Source organism: Elaeis guineensis, chromosome 14, assembly GCF_000442705.2.
Source record: "Elaeis guineensis isolate ETL-2024a chromosome 14, EG11, whole genome shotgun sequence".
In the NCBI taxonomy this organism is placed as follows: Eukaryota; Viridiplantae; Streptophyta; class Magnoliopsida; order Arecales; family Arecaceae; genus Elaeis; species Elaeis guineensis.
The window spans coordinates 62,941,029-62,963,577 of record NC_026006.2 but is presented as its reverse complement, the minus strand read 5'-3'; the positions used below and the strand labels follow the sequence as shown (position 1 = coordinate 62,963,577).

Here is a 22,549-nt window from a genome sequence, read left to right as displayed (position 1 = left end):
ATAGTATGTATTACTAAAAAGTATTTACTGAAAATGAGAAAAAAAAAATATCTTAATCATAAAATTAATAAGTCTGTTAATAAAAAAAATTTTAATTTTTTAATTTATTATTAAAATTAATATTAAAAAAATGACAAACTATAAGCTCATCTCATATGATATTTTATAGTGCCCGCTTCATATGATTTTTGTCCTATAACTTACTACTATAAAATCATCACAAAATCCTTTCCACTGGAAATCATCTTCTTACCCCCAAGAAAAGAACTCTACGCTCAGAGGTGTCGATGGAAGCCAAAAAAAAAAAAAAAAAAAAGACCCACCAGCATTCTTACAAATAGTATCAAAATATAGTTATAATTTCTTTCTGCATTTCTCCAGATCCATCCCGGAGGACATTTTTTTTTCTTTCTAATTATTATTTTAATCGATGATAATATCAGCTGATGTGGTGATTTCTTACTGTTTCGATTTACTCACGGCTGTGATATCTGCATTTGGATGTAATTTCTCCATGTTGACCCACGGTTGATAAATCGTACGCGAATTGCTGTACGTCACTCGCCGCGCCTCAAACAGTTGTCCACCGAGCGGAACACTGTTGGCCCACCAACTAAAGCCGTGGCGGTCCCATCCCCATGCGTCGACGAGACGAAATTGCATGATCCAACGGTCCTGATCATTCGAGCAGCGGAATCCCACATGGTGGACCCCACGATTCCGCCGATCAACTCCCTGGTGCTAAGCTGGCAAGCTCTGGCCATTACGAGCTCGGTACTAATTTAGCTGGATCTCCGAACCGCGTCAATTTAGGATTTAAGACCAGTAATCCAACATTATTTTAATAATTTTCTATGATTAGTTATTCAATTAAACTAAAAAGAAACGATCTTCCGCTAGTTGAGACCACATCTTAAGAAAGTTCTCTCTTTTCCGTATCTTACCAAATCCCGCGGTTTTAGACCCCCCTAGTCTCTCCTGTCCGTCTTCTATCGAACTCTCAGCACTCGGAGATTGTCTCAGGTACTCCTGCTCTCCTTCTTTTTTTTTTCTTCTGGATTTAAGGTTTTTATAGCATATATCATTGGATTTCTGTAAATTTCAGTTGATTTATTGCTTTTTTTTTTCGATTTTTCCGTGGCTAAATCGTCCATTTTTCTTTTATCTTGCTCTTTTTTTTTGGCAGTTACTTCCGGTTGGATCTTCTTCCACTCTGCTCAATTTTAGCTGAATTAGATTGCTGATTTCTTGCTAGAAATCGTAGGTTCCCCCTACATTCGTTGTCCACGATCCGATCTGCTCGATCTGAGGTGTTTTCTCACGGATCGAAACCCTGGTTCCCGAAAGATCCGTTCTTTTCCGGTTCTGTAAACCCACACCCCCCCCTCAGTCCTCTTCTGCGTATTTCTCAGTAGAAGCCCTCATCTTTAGCTCACAAATTTTAGTTTTTTTTTTCCCCCAAAGATTTTGTTTTTCCTCATGAAAAGGTATCAAGCTTTACCTCCCATCCGTCTCTGTGCTTCCTTCTTCTTCTTCTTGCTGGCCGTCGGCAAAATCTCGGCGGCCGACAGCACCAACAGCACCTACGTCCCACGGGACAACATTCTACTCAACTGCGGTGCCTCCGGGCAGGACAAGGACACCGATGGCCGCATCTGGACCGGCGACGCCGGCTCCAAGTACGCCCCCTCCATTAATGGCGTTGGCCTCACTGCCCCCTCGCAGGACTCGTCGGTCCCGCAAGTCCCGTACTTGACCGCCCGGTTCTTCACCTCCCCCTACACCTACACCTTCCCCCTCGGTGCTGGCCGGAAATTTATTCGCCTTTACTTCTATCCTTCCAACTACTCCGACCGCGCCGCCTCCGATGCCTTCTTTTCCGTCACCGCTGGTTCCCATACCCTCCTCCAAAACTTCAGCGCCTACCTCACCGCCGATGCCCTCAACTTCGCCTACCTTATCCGCGAATTCTCCGTCAATGTCTCCTCCAGTGGCCTCAATCTCACCTTCACCCCTTCTGCTGACCACCCCAATTCTTATGCCTTTGTGAACGGTATCGAGATCGTCTCGATCCCTGACATCTTTACCACCACCAGTGCAGTGCTTGTCGGGACCTCCACAGACTTCCCCATCGACCAGGACTCGGCCATCGAGACCGTCTACAGGCTGAATGTGGGTGGGCAAGCTCTTTCTCCCACCCAAGATTCTGGCTTGTTTCGTTCATGGGATGATGACTCCCCATACATCTATGGGGCTGCCTTTGGGGTCTCATACTCCAATGACCCAAATGTTACAATCAAGTACTCGACCACCTTGCCGGAATATATCGCGCCGGTGGATGTGTACTCGACAGCACGATCGATGGGGCCTGATGCGCGTGTCAATATGAATTATAATCTCACATGGATCCTTCCGGTGGATGCTGGGTTCTACTACCTTGTGAGGCTGCATTTCTGCGAGATCCAGTATCCAATGACCAAGGTGAACCAGAGGGTCTTTGATATCTATCTCAACAACCTGACTGCCTTTGGTGGTGCTGATGTGATTGGTTGGAGCCAAGGAATTGGCATCCCAGTGTACAAGGACTTTGTGGTGATGACTTTAGGTATTGGCTTGATGGATCTGTGGGTTGCACTCCATCCTAAAGGTTCAAACAAGCCAGAGTTTGATGATGCTATCTTGAATGGGATGGAGGTCTTTAAGCTGCAGAACAGTAATGGAAGTCTTGCTGGACCCAATCCAGAGCCACGTCCCAAGCCAGATGTGAATCCTGATGAGGTTTTCAATCACCATAGTCACAAGTCGAAGAGTAAGGCTCCGGTGATTGCTGGTGGGGTGATTGGTGGTGTTGTTGGCCTGTTGGCTGCCTACTTTTGCCTGTTTGGGTATTGCAGGCAAAAGAAGAAGGGAGGGAAGGATGCAGGCACCAGCGACGGGCCATCAGGTTGGCGGCCGCTCTCCCTCTATGGCAACTCGCACTCGGCAGTGTCAGCCAAGACGAACACAACTGGGAGCTACGCCCCGTCACTCCCGTCCAACCTTTGCCGCCACTTCTCATTTGCAGAGATTGAAGCTGCCACCAATGGCTTTGATGAGGCCCTCCTTCTTGGTGTTGGTGGGTTCGGAAAGGTCTACCGTGGGGAAATAGATGGCGGCTCCACTAAAGTTGCCATCAAACGTGGGAATCCAATGTCCGAGCAAGGTGTCCATGAATTTCAGACGGAGATCGAGATGCTGTCCAAGCTCCGTCATCGCCATCTTGTCTCTCTGATTGGGTACTGTGAGGAGAACTGTGAGATGATTCTGGTTTATGACTACATGGCCTATGGAACACTCCGTGAGCACCTTTACAAGACTCAGAAGCCACCCCTCCCTTGGAGGCAGCGGCTTGAGATCTGCATTGGTGCTGCTCGCGGGCTCCACTACCTCCACACTGGTGCCAAGCATACCATTATCCACCGAGATGTGAAGACTACTAACATTCTGTTAGATGAGAAATGGGTTGCAAAGGTTTCAGATTTTGGGCTTTCAAAGACTGGTCCTACACTTGATCACACTCACGTTAGCACTGTGGTGAAGGGAAGCTTTGGTTATCTTGACCCAGAGTATTTCAGGCGACAGCAACTTACTGAGAAATCAGATGTGTACTCTTTTGGGGTTGTATTGTTTGAGGTTCTCTGTGCTCGCCCAGCTCTGAACCCGACACTTCCGAAGGAACAAGTGAGCTTGGCTGAGTGGGCACTGCACTGCCAGAAGAAGGGCATTCTCGATCAGATCATTGATCCCTATCTCAGGGGCAACATTGCTCCACAGTGCTTCAAGAAGTTTGCAGAAACGGCAGAGAAGTGTGTGGCTGATCAGGGAATCGAGCGACCATCAATGGGTGATGTCCTTTGGAACCTCGAGTTTGCACTCCAGCTACAAGAGGGTGCAGAGGAAAATGGAAGTCTCATTGGTGGTGCAATGTCAGATGATGGCACATCTCTCATGATGGTCGGGAAGAAAGACTCGAATGACCAATTGGTCGAATCGAGCACGACCACAACTACAACCACCACAGTGAGCATTGGAGGGCAGAGCCTTGCAAGTGAGGACTCTGATGGACTGACACCAAGTGCTGTTTTCTCACAGATCATGAACCCTAAAGGGCGGTGAGATAAAATCTCGACTTGAGGATTGCCGCCATTGTGTATCTCGACACCAAGAACTAGCTCTCTTATTATCCCAACTTTAATCTCTTTATTCAGTAATATGTGATGAGTTATGTTGTAATTTTATTAGACCCTAAGATCTCCTTGATGCAATGTGATATATGACTTGTATTCTTAAGATTGCTTTGGTTGTTAGTGCGACGATAGTTATGGGTTGTTTTGTAAATTTGTTGCGTCTCTGTTAAGGAGACTATAAATATTTGGTTTGGATACTCTTTCTTCATTCCTATGACTTGAAATTTCAAACCTGCTGGAAACTGCGGATTTGATAAGCGGCTGCCTGTGATATGTTCTTCTGGACTTTCCTCCTTTTGTTCCCTCTTTTTTTCTTCCTCTCTTGGTAAAAGGCCTCTCAAGCCCTTTGTTCCACGGGTCTAATTATTGTGTGGATGTCTGAACAGGACATCACCTTTTAAAATATTTTCAGTATCACATGATGCAATAGAAAAAAAAAAATAATAAAATAAAAATAATCAAAATACGTGGATCAATCATAAAAGAATTCATCTTTACAGAACATGCAAACTTCACTATGAAAAAGAAATTTTATAAGAGAATATTTCACATTCAATCTTCGTACATCCAATTTTTCTCTCATCTGAAGTTCTCCCTCACAAAAGCTTTCTCTCTTGGAAGATTCTCTTGAACTCTGAAGCGACCGGCGTTCGCTGTCCAGGAGCCTTCTGCTCCTTCTTTCTCAGCGGTGCGGTCTCTTTCTCTTCTCTCGGGTTGGTTTTCGCGCGATCACAGAGCTCACAGATTTTCGTGAGGTAAAACCAAGCCACCCACCACTTCGCTATTAAGGCACAAATTTTCTGTTAAGGCACAGGCCTTTTAAAGGCCTTAAACACTAATTAAAGAGGGATTAGGAGTTCTAAACAAAGTCAAATAATCTCTTGGACCGTCGAATCAAGATCGGGAGCCATCTACATCGTCCGATCGTACTTCGGTCAATGGAATAGTATCGTGGACCGCGAAAAACGTATGAAAAATGCCCAGGCGGTCCACACGGTCTGCCATGGACCGTCTGGTCCATGGTGGACTGGGGTACAGAGCCTAGGCATGGCGCCTGGGCCGGCCCACACGCGCGGGCCTGGGCCACACTCGCACTAGGCACTTGGGCCCGGGCAGCGCCTCGCGTGTGGGCTGGGCCGCGCACCTGCCTGGGCCGCGTGCCCTGCGTGGTGCCGCGCACTGGGCCGGGCCCCACTGTGCACGACCGCGTCGCTGACTGTCCTCCGCCACCTCGGCTTACATGCAATCTTCAAAAATCCGTATCTTCTCCATCCGAGCTCCGTTTTGGATGATCTTGATCTCGTTGGACTCCATTTTTCGTCGCGGATCTCGTTGTGGGCTCAATGTGGACCGAATCTTGAGGTATCAAATTCTAACAATCTCCATCTCGACTCGATATTCGTCCTCCTAATTTCGAGAGCTTTTGCATCTCCTCGTCCCCATGCTCTGGGGCAATCGCCTGCTGATCATGGATGGGCAAACATAGGAGTCGAGCCAGACCGCTCAATCCCATCTCCGTCATATGCTGTGCTCCTCTTGATTTGAGACCTACTCGGGGCATCATCTTGGAGCAATAGGAATCTCACTCTGCGACGTCGTCTCTCCTCATCTCGAGTCTCGTGTCTCGTGCCCAATCACCTCCATCCGAAGCTCCATCTCGTTCTGGACTCCACCTGACTTCCGAAGCTCCACCTCGCACTGGATTTTCTGTCAGGTAATAATGTCTTCTACTCCCTTTCTTCCCCTCCAGCACAATTCTATCGCCGTGTAGCACCCTCAGGATTCCTCCACCAACTACCGTCCTGTAGCCTGTCGAATCCAGTCTACTAAGTGAGATAAAACTCTGCCTGAAATCGGGTATGTATCAAACCTGCCCCAATCTCTTCACTGCACCATCATGTGTCCTCCAGCTGACCATCCCGATGCATTTGATCGCACAGCTCGATCCATCTGACAAATATACAGTACCCTCACTGTTCTCCAGAGAGTCAAACTGCTCCTCTCTGTAACATACATAATGGATGCATGCAGAATCTAATATCTACTGCTGAGAAGAAATAGATACCTCGTCAGATATCTCTAGGACATCTTCATCTGAATCGCTGCCGACTGTCGCCACAGCAGCCATCGTCTGATTTTTGAGTTGAGGGCAATCTCTGACTAGATGCTCCAACTCCTCACACCGATAACACCTGGCTTGGACCACCCTCATTGCGATCTCCTATCGCTCCGTCTATCGTCTCTTGCTCCTCCAGAAACCACCAAAGCTGAGCTACCGCTATCTGAGCTCGAAGCCGGATTCTTCCTCTTGAGAACCTCATTTTGGAGTATCACCGCGGTGACCTCGTCCATCTTGATAGTGCTCTTCTTCACTAGAAGAGCAGTCACCAAGGACTCGAACGAAGGTGGAAACGATGTTAGCAAAATTAGTGCCCTGGTCTTCTCCTCAACATTCTCACCAATACTGAGGAGGTCGGTGAGGATCTTCTGAAAGTGGCTTAGATACTCCTGCAAGCTCTGTTCCTCAGCCATCCGTAGTTGGTAAAACTGTCTTTAGAGGAAAAGAGTATTGGTGAGAGACTTCGCCACGTACAACTCCTCGAGCTTCGATCACAGCACCGTCGGAGAAGTCTCGCTCAGTACATGGATCACCACCTCATCCGCTAGGTATATGCGGATGGTACTCACCACCTACATCTGTAGCCGTTTCCAATCCCGCATCTCCACGGTGATTGGCTTTTCATCGCACAAGAGAACATCGATCAACCCTTGTTGGATGAGCACGTCCTTCACCCTTACCTGCCACAAGGAGAAATTGTTCTTACCATCAAACTTGTTGGTCTTCATCTTGATTGATCTTGTCTTCTCCATCTTCAGTCTTGCTCACCACTGCTGCAATCTGCGTCATTACACCGCCTCGCTTTGATACCACTTGTTGGGTGGATGTCTGGCCAGGACACCATCTCTCAGAACCTTTTCAGCACCACGCGATGCAGCAGGAAGAAAGAAGAAATAAAACAAAAACAATCAAAATACGTGGATCAGTTACAAAAAGGTTCGCCTCCATGGGGCATGCAAACTTCACTATGAAAAATAAATTTTATAAGAAGAGATTTCATCCTCAACCCTCGTACACCCAATTTCTCTCTCATCTGAAGTTCTCCCTCACAAAAGCTCTATCTCTTGGAAGACCCTCCTAAACCCCTGAAGCGACCGGCATCTGCTGTCCAGGAGCCTCCTGCTCCTTCTCTCTCAGCGGCACGATCTCTCTCTCTTCTCTCGGGTTGGTTTCCGCGTGACCATAGACCTCACGAATTTTCATGAGGTAAAACCAAGCCACCCACCACTTCTCTGTTGAGGCACAGACCTTTTAAAGGCCTTAAACACCAACTAGAGAGGGATTAGGAGTCCTAAACAAAGCCAAATAACTCCTGGACCTCTGATCAAGATCGGGAGCCACTCACGCCGTCCGATCACGCTCCGATCCACAGAATAGTACCGTAGACCATGGAAAATGCCTGAAAAATATTCAGACGGTCCATGTGGTTCGACATGGACCGCCCGGTCCACGATGGATGGGGTACAGGGCCCAAGCACGACGCCTGGGCCTGGGCTGGCCCGCGTGCGCAGGCTTGGGCCGGGCCAGCGTCGGGCGCCTAAGCTCGAGCCGCGCCTCGCACGCATGCACGTGTGGGCTGGGCCGCGCACCCGCCTGGGTCGCGTGCCCCGCGCAGTGCCGCACGCTGGGCCGCACCCCGCCATGCACGGCCGCTGCCGCTCTGCCGGCCCACCGCCGGCCGTCCTCCACCACCTCGACTTATGTGTAATCTTCAAAAATCCGTATCTTCTCCGTCCGAGCTCCGTTTTAGATGATCTTGATCTCGTTGGACTCCATTTTTCATCGTGGACCAAATCTTAAGGCGTCAAATCCTAACACTAATTAAATGCCGTTTACTTGTGGGTGGGTGCCAACTATTGAGGTTGGTGGCATGGTGCTGGTCTTTTGCTTATAGGCTGGCCGGAGTGAATTGGTAGTGGCACCAGGATGGGAAGCGGTGGTGCGGGTCGGTTGGAGAAATGGCCAAGGAGAGTCGTGTGAAAGGTCAAACCGTCCTGTTTGGAAGTTGCGTCGGGGGTCTCCAGGTGGAAAGCTCCACAGTATGCGACTTAGAAAAACTTGCTCATGAGAAATCATTTGTTATTTGGACTTACAGCGAGCGTTTTTGGAGTTTCCTCTGTGGATGTGGTTCCTGGACAACGCAGTCACAGAGAAATTGAGGCTATCACTGGCATATGCATAGGGCGGGGTGTGAGTTATGCGAAAGTAAATAAGGTTATTTTAACCGTCTTAGCATTTCTTTTCTCTCTGTTATTTATTTATTTATTTTTTGTGTGTGCGCTTGCTGTGAGTGCTAGCTTGTCCGAGTCGCTTGTGGTTGGCACCAATGACATGGATTAGAGACAACCCCTGCTTTCACCTCAATTTTGGCCCCGCTTCCTTGCGACAGCACATGTTAAATACATCATTTAAAAGAACAAATCTTCCGGTCCATACGAGCAATTGGCATATGAATAGAATTGGTTGATACTCCTGCGATGTTTAGGAGAGGTATAGGGCTCAACTTTTGTAACTATAATATATCGCTGTTTCCTGCTAGTGGCATTTTAGTCAATGTCAACAATAAATATATGTTTGGATCAGGAAAATTTGAACTCTGGATGACTCCCATTTCAGTCATTTAGTTGGTGAAAATTTCATTTTCATTCCGATTTCAGAAGATAATGAAAATGTATCAATCCATCAAAATCCAATTCCTATATTTTTTTTAAGATTCTTCCAATTTTGATTATGAACCAAACATGCCCGAGGGTATGGCCATTCTGATTCTGATTTTGATCGGAAACAAAACAAGCCCTAAATGTATTGTTTTAGATTTCAGCACCCTCATTGTGCAGCCTTTTGCCATCCTTCTCTCCTGTTCTGCTGGTACTAGACAACTGCAAAATCTACTGTTTATTGGATCCTAGCAGCAGCGAGTGACAGGGCTCGTCCCCTGATCCAAATTCAATACATCAGATGCAAAACCTCATTCACATGATTTTTAATCATGACTGATCTCATCAGACTGCATCAAGTTGGAGCCAACACAAAATAAACCAATATATCTCATTCTTGATCAAAGGTTCATAACTGGATCTCACAAAATGCAAAAAGGCTTCGCCTGTAGATCTTACCTAAATAACCAGTTCCAATTTAGCCCAATAATGTTACAACAGCAAGCCATGGTTTGCAAGGTTGCAAGTCATCTCCGTATCAAGTCATCAAATGGACATATTCACAAACATTATAAAACCAGCTGCAAGAAATCTTAGGAACAAACTATTTGTCATTACCAAAAATACTGACATGATCAATGTACATGACAAAGGAAATCAATGCACCAATAAACATATCCTGGCCCCACTGTTCAAAAGTCAGAACCAGCAATCAAGTAGAGGACATCTCAGGGTTTAGCCAATTTAAGATTCCAGGTCACAATATACACAAATGAGTTCTTTATTCTTTTAGTATACATTCATCTGGGAGAAATACTATTGACTTGTAATGTTTCACCTTATGTTCTGTAAGAACTCAAGCCAGCAGTAAGAAAGCTGCAAAATTGGGTTTGGAAAGTAACTGCAAGCCTGACAGAGAAGCCATGTACGAGAGACAGGAAAAAGATACATGAGGTACTCTTATCAACCAGACATAGGATCAATGAATACATATGCCAGGGAAAACCTTATTCATCATCTCAATAGCCAGATGGATTCACTTGGAGAACTGGGATGAGGATTCAATAAGCATATTTAACTTATTCTCAAGTTCAGGTTTGTTGGCACCGACAAGCTTATCCAGCTGCTGCCCATCCTTCAAGAAGAAGAACGTTGGAGTTGCGCGAATATCCCATGATGAACTGAAATCCTGCAACAATGATTTACAAATTCAATCTCCATACTTGTCAACAAAGAATGCATTCCACCTATTAACACAAACCAGATACAAATCTGACTTGGCACACTAAAGCCAACATATTAAAGTATTTGCCACAATGTATAAGTTGGTTTTACGTGTAACATATAAAATCTCAATTTATATCTTCACAAGGTTTTCCTGACCACTGAATTCTATATTGTGGTAATAAGCTGTAGACCTATCTTTTTGGATTGAATAATGAAACAAATAACAGTTCATAGAGAACATACTTTAAGACAAGATTTTCCATACCGTGCCGAACCGGCCGGTACACCCTGTATTGTACCGGACCAGCGGAGAACCGGCACGATTCGATCGGTAAATTCGGTACACCAACGGTACGGAAGAAAAAAATAGAAAAAGTGAGAAAGATAGAGAGAAGAGGAAAGGGAGAGAGGTGGGAGCCGCCAAAGGCCGACGGTGGCTGACTGCGGCCGCCGAAAGGCTTTCGAGCCCGGTATCACCTGATAGGGCTTTCAAGAGAGCGAGAAAGAGAGAAAGAAAGTGCTCGGGAGGGGACCTACTGGACGGACGACGCCTCTGTCGCAAGGCCTCCGGTGGCCGATGAGCCGATGCCGACGGTCTGAGGGTGGTCGAGCGGGCGGAGCCGCGGCTAAGGGTGGTCGAGCGGGTAGAGCCCCTCCGCGGCTCCGCCCCCTTCTTCTTTTTCGAAACAAGCCATCATCTGTTTCCGTTTTTTTTTTTTTTTTGGTTTTAAACTGATGAAGTCGGCAACCCAGTTGCCAAATTCAGAAATTTTTTTAAAAAAAATTCAAAAATCATAAAGCCAACAAACTATTTGCTGGCTTCACTTAAAACTAGATTTTTTTAAAAAAACTCACAAAACAGGGGCGTCACCCTTGTTTCACGCCCGCGGCGCCGTGCGCGTGGACTGCGCCCTCTGACGGCCACGACAGCCAGTCGGAGACCATCTGGTGGCCCTGTCGGCTCCTTCCTCTCCCTCTTTTTCTCTCTTTCTCCTCTCTCTATTTCTCTCTTTTTCTTCTTTCGGTTCGGGTCTACTTGGCTTTGTCGGTTCTCCTCGATTTGGTACGGTACGAAACCGTACCGACGGTACCGGCTCAGCATACCTTGCTTTAAGGAAATATGTCCAGAGATCTCCAATACATACAATTTTCAGAAATAGTGTGTCAAACAAAGACACAATGAACAGATGGGATGCATGATATCAAGGTTAGCTTGATCCTTTCTATTGCATTGAACATTTCACCTTAGAAGGCTCCTGAAATATTTTACATATCTTTCGAGGTCAGTTTGGATGATTGGGCCCAAAATCCCATTGGAATCATGGATTTGGGCCAATGCAACCACCTAGCCCAGCCTCATTTAGATGATTGTATTGGCCCAAACCCACGATTCCTATGGAATTTTGGACACAGTCATCCAAACAGGCCCTCAATTTGCATCCACATTCTTTATTGTAAATCTAACGTTCAAGTTAGTTTTAACTCGTCTAAATCAACCAACATGTACATGACCTGAAAATTGTTGACCAAGATGGAGTCTTGTGAATCAAATGAAAGCATGTCTGCAGTTCAAAGGGGCTTTTGGTTGCTTGTATGCATAGCAGTCTGAGAAACAGCACATAGGTTCGTAGACAAGGGCTTGAACAAAAATATCCGGAGTAAGCTATGCAAGAATTTGAACCAATATTTACTCGAAGAATGGTTGATGTTCAAGCACAAGTTTTTTCCAGTATCATAAGGCTTAAACAAAACTAAAAAAATTCCATGTGTTGAACTGAGGCTCTGTCTTTATATGCAATTTGCTCTTGGAGTGAGTGGTGCTGAAACAGGATTGAAGCCATACAACATGATGAAAGAGTACAAACATGGTAAAGATCTGCTGGCACCAAGCTGACTGCAGAAATAATATAATCCTGGTTTCATAGGTTTCCCACAGAGCATAAAATGATGATGAAGGATCTCACTTCATGCCTTCTACCTAAACCATCAATTTATAACTTAGAATAGTAATAAACAACTTACCCCCCAAGTTACAGAAGTTTAATAATGATTATTCAGCTTTCCCTGACACAACTATTTCATCTGAATCTTTATAATTGAGAACCATGGTCAACAATGACCCAATAATGGAACTGCTTGCTCATTATACAAAACATCACATGAGTGATCATAACAACTATGGTTACATCCTTCGCCACTAAAGTTTTTTCAGAGATCTTCCTGGGCTCACTCTAGAAAATCCGGAAGCATGAGTAGGGATCTCACTTGTTCTAAAATACCAAGTGGGATAAGTGGCTGAACCAATAGATGTGCTATATCACCGGGGCAAAAGCAAAGATGAAAGAAATATCAATAGGAACGACAACGAATAAGGCGGTGGAAACCATGAAGCAGAGAACAAGATGATGAACTAACACCAATAGTGCATTTGGGATAGCAATGATAATGATGATGACGGAATCTTCCATCTGTCCATAGGACCACAAGCAAGTTTGCAAGTGCATATAAAAAGCCATGCCTTCTACTTGTCGATTGTCAGCTCTTGATGCTCATACCCTCTACCTATTGATGTTCAAGAAGAATCTTCTAATTATGTGCACGGAGGTTCCAAAATACTAAAATGTACTATAGTTTTACAAGTGTACTTGAATCAACAAGCAATGCATCTAATACCCCTGTCAATCCAACATATCCATTTTCACATAATAAAAGGCCGGTAATACAGACAGTTGAAGTTGTAAATTGAGAAATGGGATACCTTCAAATTTTCTGTAGCCCAGAATTTTAACCTACAACCACACCTTTGTAAAAACTTCCACATTTCTAAAATTTAGGAAAATGACGATATCATGGCAAAGTCAGGGCAATGAGTTTGATTCAATAACTGTAACCAAGGTTTAAGTTTTGGCTGAAACCAATCCTTTAAAATCAAAACTGATTGAATTTAGCCAAGACTGATATGAAACTAACCAAAAAGTAGATCTGAGAAGACTACATTTAATGCTTAATAGGAAATATATATAAAAGGAAACAACAGACCATCAGAAAAAGTAGCTGTTGAACTTGAAAGAATCAAACAGAGAGTGCAAAGGGCAAGATTGAAGGTAAGAGGAGATCATACCATCAGCTCATCCACATCAATTGCCAGGAACATGAGAGAAGGATACTTCTCAGACAGCTCAGCATAAACAGGTGCCATCATTCTGCATGGGCCACACCAAGATGCACTGAAATTTGCCACAACCTGTGGAAGAAGACATATATTAATCTAAAACATTGAATAAAACATGTGAGGGCTTTAAGTTGACCAAGGTATGTTCAGTATTAAACAAAAAAGTTGAAATTCAACCCCCCAAACTCTTTGATCAACATGGAAGCTATGATTTGGAATTCAAACACCTAGAGCGGACATGCATGTCTAATGTTAATCTGCATCTTGCATGTTCACAAGCCGTCTTAGTTTATACTTAAGGCAAGGTGATTGATAAAAGTTGGACTGTCAGTTCTTTGGATGTAGTATTAGAGGTCATATCCGGCGTTGAGAATGATACGACCTGATCAATTCCCTCAACTTTTTTGGTGCTTGAGCTGACAATAATGATATTATATAACAATCACGTTGGCAATGTTGAATCTGATGTGCTCAGACTTATGGATAATTGAACCTCTTAATAAGTACATCATATATTTTATAGATTTTTACTACACTTCTTTTCTTCATTGCAGACCACACAGGTGCATGTTAATATGTGCAGTTAAGTTACCACATTTACACAAGCATATTTATATAAAACCACACTTCTTTGTATTGGATTTTGGAAACCTGATATCACGCCCCCGACCCGAGATTGTGAATCGAGGGTCATGGCAACCGCCGCATACTCATAGAAAACTCTTTCCATAAGCATGCAAGACATCTTATCATGCTATCCTAAAACAACAGCGGAATAATTAGTCAATAATTTAAATCTAAAACATAACGACCTAAATTTCTTCTTTAATATCTCAATAAATTCAACAATGATTCATAGGCCTTACATCAAATTCAATAAGACTTTCAACCTAAAATAAAAGTATAGGAATTCTGCTTCTGATCACTCTTTCATTCATATCTTGTATCATCTTAATTCCTCAACATCTGTAAAAAATAATAAAATAGAAGGTAATGAGCTAGACAGCCCAGTAAGCAATGATCACTTCTCAACAGATTTCATCAGACATTTAAGTAAATAATTATTTATAGAAAATAAGCATATAGAGTTCATCAATTCGAAATCAATTTCAATTATGCAACATAATTCATGTCAAATTCATTTCTTTTTAGAAAATTCAAATTTCTTTCCAGATTTCAATTTCTTTCGTTCTTAAATTCTTTTCGTCAACCATGAGCTTTGACCACATTTTTTCTGTGGCAAGGTCATAACACCGCGTATCTTCTTGCGGTGAGCTGCGAATCATCTGGCAGCAAAGTCCTTCGGAACTGCTGGTCTCTCTGGCAGTTTGTCGCTGGTCTCTCTGGTGACATGAACCCTCAGGACAAATCAATTGCCAACGTATATGCCCTCATTGGCAGGGTCCTTTACATAGTCAGGTTGTCAATTCATATTGTTCTTATATCAGAATTCTTCATAAATCATATTTCATATTCTAATTTCGATAATAAAATATATAATCATGTAGTATCGAAATCAATCAATATAATGCATCGTGAAATTAATATGTTCAATCATGCTTCATCATAACATTTCAAATAAGATATTTTCATAACAAAATATCATTCATCCAATTAATGCATCGTTTCACAAATCATATCAGAAAAATACATTATAATTTATCGATAAATCTAGAAAAAATGAAACATTACTTACCTCGAACGCATTCCAATAAACCCACATAATTCTATAAATTTTCTTCCAAAAATTCTGTTCGTAGATCATATCGCGATATCCCATGATCAAACATCCACAATCCTATACAGAATCAATTTCAATAATTAAAAAGAATATGAATACCATATTTCAACGGTTTAGATTGTGTCCGATCATCTAATTTCATTTAATCAAAATCTAATTAGGACCTAAACGATCCAAAGTTTAACTATCAGATCAAATCGGATTCGAAGTGATAGGACCGAGGTTTCTTCATCGATTTCATAAAATCAAGTAGAGAGAGACAATTAGAGGAGAGAAAATTCATGAGATACAATTCGAATTGATCAGGTGACACAATCCAACATTACGATTGGTCCAATATCTCGATTGGTGAAATCAACATGATCAAATCAAGTCATGGCTAGATCGAAATCATGGATGATCAAATCTAAAGATTCATGGACTGATTAAGGTGGGTGCCAGTACGCTGTCTGACAACCATGGATCAGAATTCTTCATTAGAATCAGATCAGGACTATTAAAAAATTTTTTTTCATTCACTAACCTTTTTAGAGAGAGAATCAATCAAGAGAGAGAAAATTCTAGAGAGAGAAAACTCATATTGAATTCTTCAGACAATATGATTCAACAAATCCGATCGATCGGATCAAATCATGCTCAAATTATCATGGGACAATTCAATAAAATCATGAGAAATAAAATCTAAAAATACCTGATCTGATCAAAGTGGATGTCGGTGTACCGTCCGACGATCACAGATCAAAAATCTATCATGAGGATCATTTAAATTCATCATCATTCTTCTCAAAATTTTAAAAATCTTAAGAGAGAGAAATAATCTAGAGAGAGAATTTTAGAGAGAGAAAGTAGAGAGAAAGTCCAATTCTAGAGACAGAAAATACTAGTTCAGGCTGAAGAAAGAGAGGGAAGAGAGAGAAACTCTCTTTCTCATATTTTATTATTTATATCATTATTTATTAATTAATTTAATTTTTTTTTCTCTCTTTTTTTTTCTTTTTCTTCATAGAAGAGAGAGGAGAGAAAATCCTATTTATTATTATTATATTATTTTTCTTCTTCTTTTTCTTCTCTTTTTTTTCTTTTTTCTTCTTTTCTTTTTTTTCTTTTCTTTCTTCTTCTTTTCTTTTTCTTTTCTTTTCCTTCTTCATCTTCTTCTCGGTTTTAACTTGGGCCGAAACAGGAGACGAGGTGGTCCCCTCCTTTGCTCGACTGACCAAGGGTCGCAGCCGGCATGGCGGTGGCCGGCGATAAGGACCGACGATCCCATGGCCCGGAGGGATCAAACCGGTGGTCGGCGGTGACCATCGGCGTCGGAAAATCGAAGAAAAACGACAAAAATAAAGGTTTCTTCCGCAACAAAATCCGGCGACTCCGATCGTCGGCGAGCGTGCACACAGGCATAGGAAGGAAAGGGGAGAAGAGAGGAAGGGGAGGCTTACCTCCGATGTCGGCGAGGCTTTTCCGGCGAGCAATTGGACGGGCACAGGGACGGGTCTCCACGGTGGTTTTCCGGCGATTGCCGCCGACTGGATCTCGGGTCTTTGGTGGAAGAGAGAGAGGAGGGATCTCCTCCTTAAATAGAGCTAGAGGGGGCTCTGTTCCGACTCCGATTGGGAGCCGGTGAACGGAGGAAGAAGACTCCCAAAGGGAGTCTTCTCCTCTGTTTTTTTTTTTTTTTGTTTGGGCTTTGGTGGGCTGGGATTCTTTACTCGGGCCGAGCCATCACACCTGAAGTGTGCAACTTATCCATGTCAGCACACAATCTTAATGTCCATATAGACCATAATATAGCCAATTAGTCAGCTGAACTCACTTTGCTCATGTTCTTACTTTCTCAAAGACAACTTATCAAAGCTACTCCCAAGTCAAAGACAGATAAAAAATCTCCATGTAAAATAGTTTTCTTTTTAATTGCAGTACCAAGTCAAACTCACACAGGTGGAGTCCTAATGAGAGCATTAATCAACTCAGATATGACTTCAAGGAAACTTTTTCCACTTATCGCAACCACATCCAGCAACGTCTAATTTTTTCAAGATTGGTGCACCAGGTTCTGTGCTGTTTGAGACAATCCCAATTCAATTTGAACCAAATTTTGAATATCCTCCTTCTGAACCAGCATATATTATCAACCCTGAAAAGTCACTATGACCTTTCATGCAAATATTATTCATTTTTAATGGTCAAGAGCTATGATCACTCGAGAGGGAAAACTACTCAATGTCTGATCCATGCTAACACATGATTCAGGTGCCCTTTCCCAACTGGTCTTCTCCTCCCATTTATGACCATAACATATTCTGCAGTCATATTGTATTGACCCTGAATTGCAGAACCATGTGCTTATGAGCTGTTCGATCCAACCCTAACAACACAATGTGGAAAGGCTTCCTGATCATAACCAAATATGGTCCTACCCAAACCTAATTCTGGAGTCTTAAGGCCACCATACAGGATCTGGATGCAATTATACAACAAATTATGAATGACTCCTGGACATGTGACCCAGAATTGTAGCCAGCATAGATCCAATGTTATTAAACCGAAACATTTTAGTTCACCAATTCCAGGAAATCCAGATACACAGCTCAAGTTCAGCAGTGGACCAGCCTGACGTGGACAAAGACAAAAAGTTTAAGCTCCAGACTCGTCGTAGAACTGGACACACCTTTGTTAACAGATTGCAGTTGTGAGACAGAAGAGAGCTCTTCTAGTTCCATGTTTGTTATATTACATACATAAGAGTGAATCATTAAGAGTGCTAAGTTTATGTGCACGTGGACCTCTCTCTCTCTCTATCTCTATCTCTCTCTCTCTCTCTGTGTGTGTTGCATGTGTGCACACGCGTGTGCATGTGTTTGTGCATGTGTGTGTGCACACGCATTATGCATATGTAACCATGTCTGGATTGTGGGTCCTATCAAGTTGCTTACTAGCTTGCCATCTTTGTTTGCTTCTGCAATCTTCTCATTCCAGCTCTCTTTGCTAGTAATTGCATGCACATTTCCCGCTCTGAAATCTATGTCATCAGAGTCACCATGGCCCCCACACTACAAATGATGAGAGAACAAAAGCTATTAGTTGGTCACTATTTTATTTTAATATACAGTCATATGCTTATAAAAAGTTTGCCAAGGCAAGCACGAACACACCAATCCAGTACCAAGATAAACCAACAGGTATAAAGGAACATGTGTGCACAGCCAGCATAAACATGTGCAAAGACAGACTTGCCCACAAGCGCACACACATATAGAAACATAAATATAAATACACATACATACATGAATATATGCATAAACATTTGTACATAATATTATAGTGTATAGATAGCTGTGTCTGTGCACGTAATGAGAAGGCTTGTGTACAATCAAGACTAATGGAGTGTTTGAAACTGAAATCTCTTCCGGTATTCAATTAAATTTGTAAGGTTATCAGGTTTCTTGCAAGGTCAAAAAAACCAAAGAATGTGACAAGTGTGAAGTCAAACAGAAGATGTTTGGAAGCTCAAATCTCAGGCCATATAACTGTGACTTAAAAGCTCAACTTCATGCCACCAACCATCACCCGTACACTGCCCCCTCTCCCCCAACCCACTCCATTTCCCAACACACACTATGAAATGACATAACAAGAAACACTAGTTTCGTTATGAATTTCCATGTATTTAATCTATGATAGCTAACCTTTCCAAAGCAGATTCCCATCAGATCTATGGAGTTCCAGTCAAGAAAACAGGATCACCAGTTTATTCTGGAAATAGAAAATGACAAAGAAATCATTAGCAAAAACTAATGTCATTGAATTGGAAAGTTTAGATACCTAGAGGAAAAGAGCAGAAGAACAGATAATTCTGCATATCAGAACCACATATATGCTCCAGGTAACCGAAAATAAACTTTGAAAAGAACCACCAGAAGTTATCTATAGAATGTTCTTATTGGATTCAGGCTATTTAGTCAGACATCAAGTGATGAACATACACAACAAGTAAATAAAGAACACATTAAAGAAATATCTTATGCCAACAAGAAATTAATGCTATCGTTATTTTCCAATACCTTCTTGTGAGACAAAGTTAATATCTTATAAGATAGTGGCATGATGATATTAGAGTTTTTCACATTTAGGCAATCACACATGTCCAAAAAAACAGGAACATTGAAAATATGATAATACTCAGGTAAATATCTTAATATATGACAATATTGTTCTATGAATCCAAATACTGGCAATAAATATGCAACTGACACTATAGAGATGAGAACACTGAGGTGGATACATGATGCACCAGGAAGGATGAAGCAAAAGAATTCCATAGATTAAATTGGCAGAAAATTAATTAATATTACCTGAGCATCTGCATTGAAAATTTGGATTGGCCTAATGAGAGAAATGAAGGCAAAACAAAACCTAAATGGAAGTTGTGATGAAGGATTTAAAATGCTTGTGATGATAGCGGATGCCCTTCCAAGGAATAAGTGGTAAATATGATTCGCACCCTCAATCCCATATGGTTGGCCTGGTGCTTAACACTTATAAGCTATGTAACCAAGCATTGGTCATGTATCATGGTAACTGAATTTGAATTTAGCATCCAAGCGTTGGTTCCCTACATAATATTATCCCAACATACTAACACCAGCAACTACAGAACCTAAGTGCACAAGTGGTTACTGGAATAAGGATATAGGAGAATAAATAAAAATCAAGGCTTTTATATAAATAGATATGTGAGGAATTTCATAGAAAAACAATACCTAACGAATATGTTGCAACAATCATACCACTCAATTTGGACAAACAGTCTGCCAAAATGAAGTGCAAGTTATGCAACTATGGAGGGAAGATCCATAGAGATAAAACTTCAGGGAAAAAAAAATGATGACTAAGAGATACCAGAAAACACATATTAGCATGGTTTTAGTTTTATAATTAATAAAAAAAACAACATGATAGTTTTGGTTAGATATGTTGTAAGACTAGAAAAGGATACCACACAGTGAATTCGCCAAAAGAAATACTAATAGTATGACAGAGGAGGTTAAGTGATAATCACCAGTATACAATGCTCTTGCATTGCACCAGATGATATATGGCTCTAAAGTGGCAGTCACATGTTCTAAATGACAAGTAGATGGTGTAAACTTCAAAATATTGTGAGCACAGTTTTGGTGAAACTGGTTGCAAAATACATATTGGTCTTGAATTAAACAAAATGTCCCACCATGAAGTAGTGTCAGCTATTGCTATTAGCAAAGGTGCAAATAAATACACCAAAAGAGATGGATGGGTGCATAGCATGGATTATATGATGACAACTAGTTTATAAGGTTCCATCATGTGTGTAAATGGCTCCAATGAAAGAAGCAATCAAATGGAATGCAAGTTGAGAAGGTGGGATAAAGCTAAGTATATTATGAAAAGAGATTTGGTGATAATAGTTGCAAAACAAGCATAAATCTTGAGTAGAACAAAAGGCAACACATGGCCCCCAAAGTTCAAGATTATCGTTGATTATTTCTATGGCCATGGCTGCATTGTGTATGACAATCTTACAACAATATTATGCATCATTGCTCATTTAGCTGCGGTGAAGACTACGATATTTATGTCCAAGTTAGACAGATGGCATGAGGCTTGTTATGGTATTAGCAGTCCTTGTAATATACTCAGTCAATTGTTATGGTTCATGGACCTCAAAAACTTGCATACCTTACTTGTTAACTTCAAACTGAGAAAACATATATAAAAAAAGATACAGTGCAAAGAATCAACAAAGCTCACAACGCCGCAATGCATAAGACTTCACAAATTATATGCCATGTGGTATTAAAATACAGTCTAAGGCTAGATGCACCAGACAGAACAATTGTGCTCAACACATAACATAAATTCTGAATTATAGTCGATGGTGATCAAGAGGTTCATTTGCAAAATTAAATGACTGCCAGAAAAGGAAACCTGCAGCTCTTCAGAGCCCATGAAGAATAAAATATCAACTATAACTTCCAAGTCTGTCAAAACTTTCACCAATCATCTCACTTCCCATTCTTGAGTTGCTCAGCATTAAAATTACTGCACAGGCAGATGTGGCTGCACTAATTTAAACAAATCAAACGTAAAATAAGCAGCTAAAATAGGAACCAGTTCGCTAACATCTCTAAACCACGGGTAACTTTAACCAAGAAACATCTAATCATGCGTTGATTTAACCAAGAAACAATTCCACGCTCCAGGATCTGAAAATTTAAGCTTTGATTATATGAGAATGCATATCCTTCTCTGAGAAATCAAGAATCTCTTACGGGATGAGAAAGGAAATACCTAAAAATCTCTTCGCCAGTTTCGCCGTGAGATACTATTCTTGGCGAAAGAATCCAACGATAATTTTGATCGAACAAACCGCAGATTTTGGGAGGGAAGGAAGGAGGATATACCTGAGCAAAGAACGCCGGTGTCCAAGTGGGTTACGTCGCCGCAGCTTCTTGACGGCAGGCGCGAATATTAAATGCGAGGCGGAAGCCCAAAACAAAAGCCGCCTTTCTCCTCTGGCCCGAGGATTTCTACCTGAAGACATGACCCGCGCCTACCGTAATCTTGCGGGGTGGCCCCACCCATTCCTCAATTGTGTCGAAATGTCCAACTTGGGAGCGCGGAACCTTCGCAGGAGCTCACGGCGCCGCAAGGGCCTCGTGCAGTGGGGATGGCCATCAAAGGTGAGAGCCCGCAAGCATATGCCTCTCATCGATACTCCATGTTTGAATAAGAGATTAGGAATTATTCCATAATAATCAAAAAGTCATTAGATCCATATTCTGCCCTCGAGACTTCGTGAGAGATACAGAGACTTTCATCTATGACCCTATGAGTGTAGGCTATAATACACTTCCGGTACTAACATGGCTTATACTAACAATTATACTGATCTACTAATCTTGAATGATACATCTTTGAAAATTTGGATTTGTAGAATTATAATGTGGATGGATCTTCGAGACTTTCTCTATAAAGGAACAATATTTTTATTTTCAGAAACCCAAAGTTTATGGTTGTTACGGCCAATCGCCTCGTCGTCTGATCGCCGGGGAATGAGCGCCTGCAAAAAGGGAAGTCCACGCTGACCGGAGGCGGCTCCGGCGGGGACCCTCCGACGGTCAAGTCAGAGAGGTGACTGGACAATAGTGAAATGAAGACAGAGAGCTCAATCGAGAGAGAGAGAGGAGCGAGCCTATGGTTTCAAAGTCGAGAAGTGGAGATCCCTTGCACAGTTGCCTTCCCCGATTTATATAGTGGAGCACGGTATGGCGCCGTCATTAATGGCGCGGACAATTGAGGAATTGTCAACTCACTGTAGACTGTCAGAGTCACCGTAAAAGTGTCATATCGCCGTGGGGCTGTCAAATC

The 22,549-nt window shown here is 42.3% G+C and overlaps 2 protein-coding genes across 11 annotated transcripts; one reads left to right on the top strand and one right to left on the bottom strand.

Annotated features, from left to right (window-relative positions):
* The first annotated feature begins 882 nt into the window (after positions 1-882).
* Positions 883-4,434, top strand: LOC105057220 (receptor-like protein kinase FERONIA). Its single transcript, XM_010939733.4, has 2 exons — positions 883-1,023; positions 1,187-4,434. The coding sequence occupies exon 2, from the start codon at positions 1,480-1,482 to the stop codon at positions 4,153-4,155; it is 2,676 nt and encodes an 891-aa protein (XP_010938035.1). The 5' UTR covers positions 883-1,023; positions 1,187-1,479; the 3' UTR covers positions 4,156-4,434.
* Positions 4,435-9,593: 5,159 nt separating this feature from the next.
* On the bottom strand, positions 9,594-21,858 carry LOC105057221 (thioredoxin H4-2). Of its 10 annotated transcripts, none has more exons than XM_073248819.1 (7): positions 21,470-21,856; positions 21,107-21,384; positions 19,903-19,950; positions 18,829-18,895; positions 18,076-18,192; positions 13,351-13,473; positions 9,594-10,191 (listed from the first exon to the last, which is right to left on the bottom strand). In XM_073248819.1, the coding sequence occupies exons 4-7, from the start codon at positions 18,847-18,849 to the stop codon at positions 10,039-10,041; spliced, it is 414 nt and encodes a 137-aa protein (XP_073104920.1). In that variant the 5' UTR covers positions 18,850-18,895; positions 19,903-19,950; positions 21,107-21,384; positions 21,470-21,856; the 3' UTR covers positions 9,594-10,038. The 10 variants fall into 10 exon arrangements, with proteins under 10 accessions (XP_073104920.1, XP_073104921.1, XP_019710306.1 ...); XM_073248820.1 differs by having other exon boundaries at positions 21,107-21,220; positions 21,583-21,856; XM_019854747.3 differs by lacking the exon at positions 19,903-19,950 and having other exon boundaries at positions 21,107-21,220; positions 21,302-21,384; positions 21,470-21,854.
* Between the last annotated feature and the right edge of the window lie 691 nt (positions 21,859-22,549).

What these genes read in the sequence shown, in the direction of transcription:
- LOC105057221 (XM_010939735.4), bottom strand. Translation starts at nt 18,849, where the DNA reads ATGGGAATCTGCTTTGGAAAG. An exon ending in TGGGAATCTGCTTTGGAAAG is followed by an intron (nt 18,193 to 18,828) that starts GTTAGCTATCAT and finishes CATCATTTGTAG; the next exon opens with TGTGGGGGCCATGGTGACTC. An exon ending in TTGATGTGGATGAGCTGATG is followed by an intron (nt 10,192 to 13,350) that starts GTATGATCTCCT and finishes TCATTGTTGCAG; the next exon opens with GATTTCAGTTCATCATGGGA.
- LOC105057220 (XM_010939733.4), top strand. Translation starts at nt 1,480, where the DNA reads ATGAAAAGGTATCAAGCTTTACCTCCCATCCGTCTCTGTGCTTCCTTC.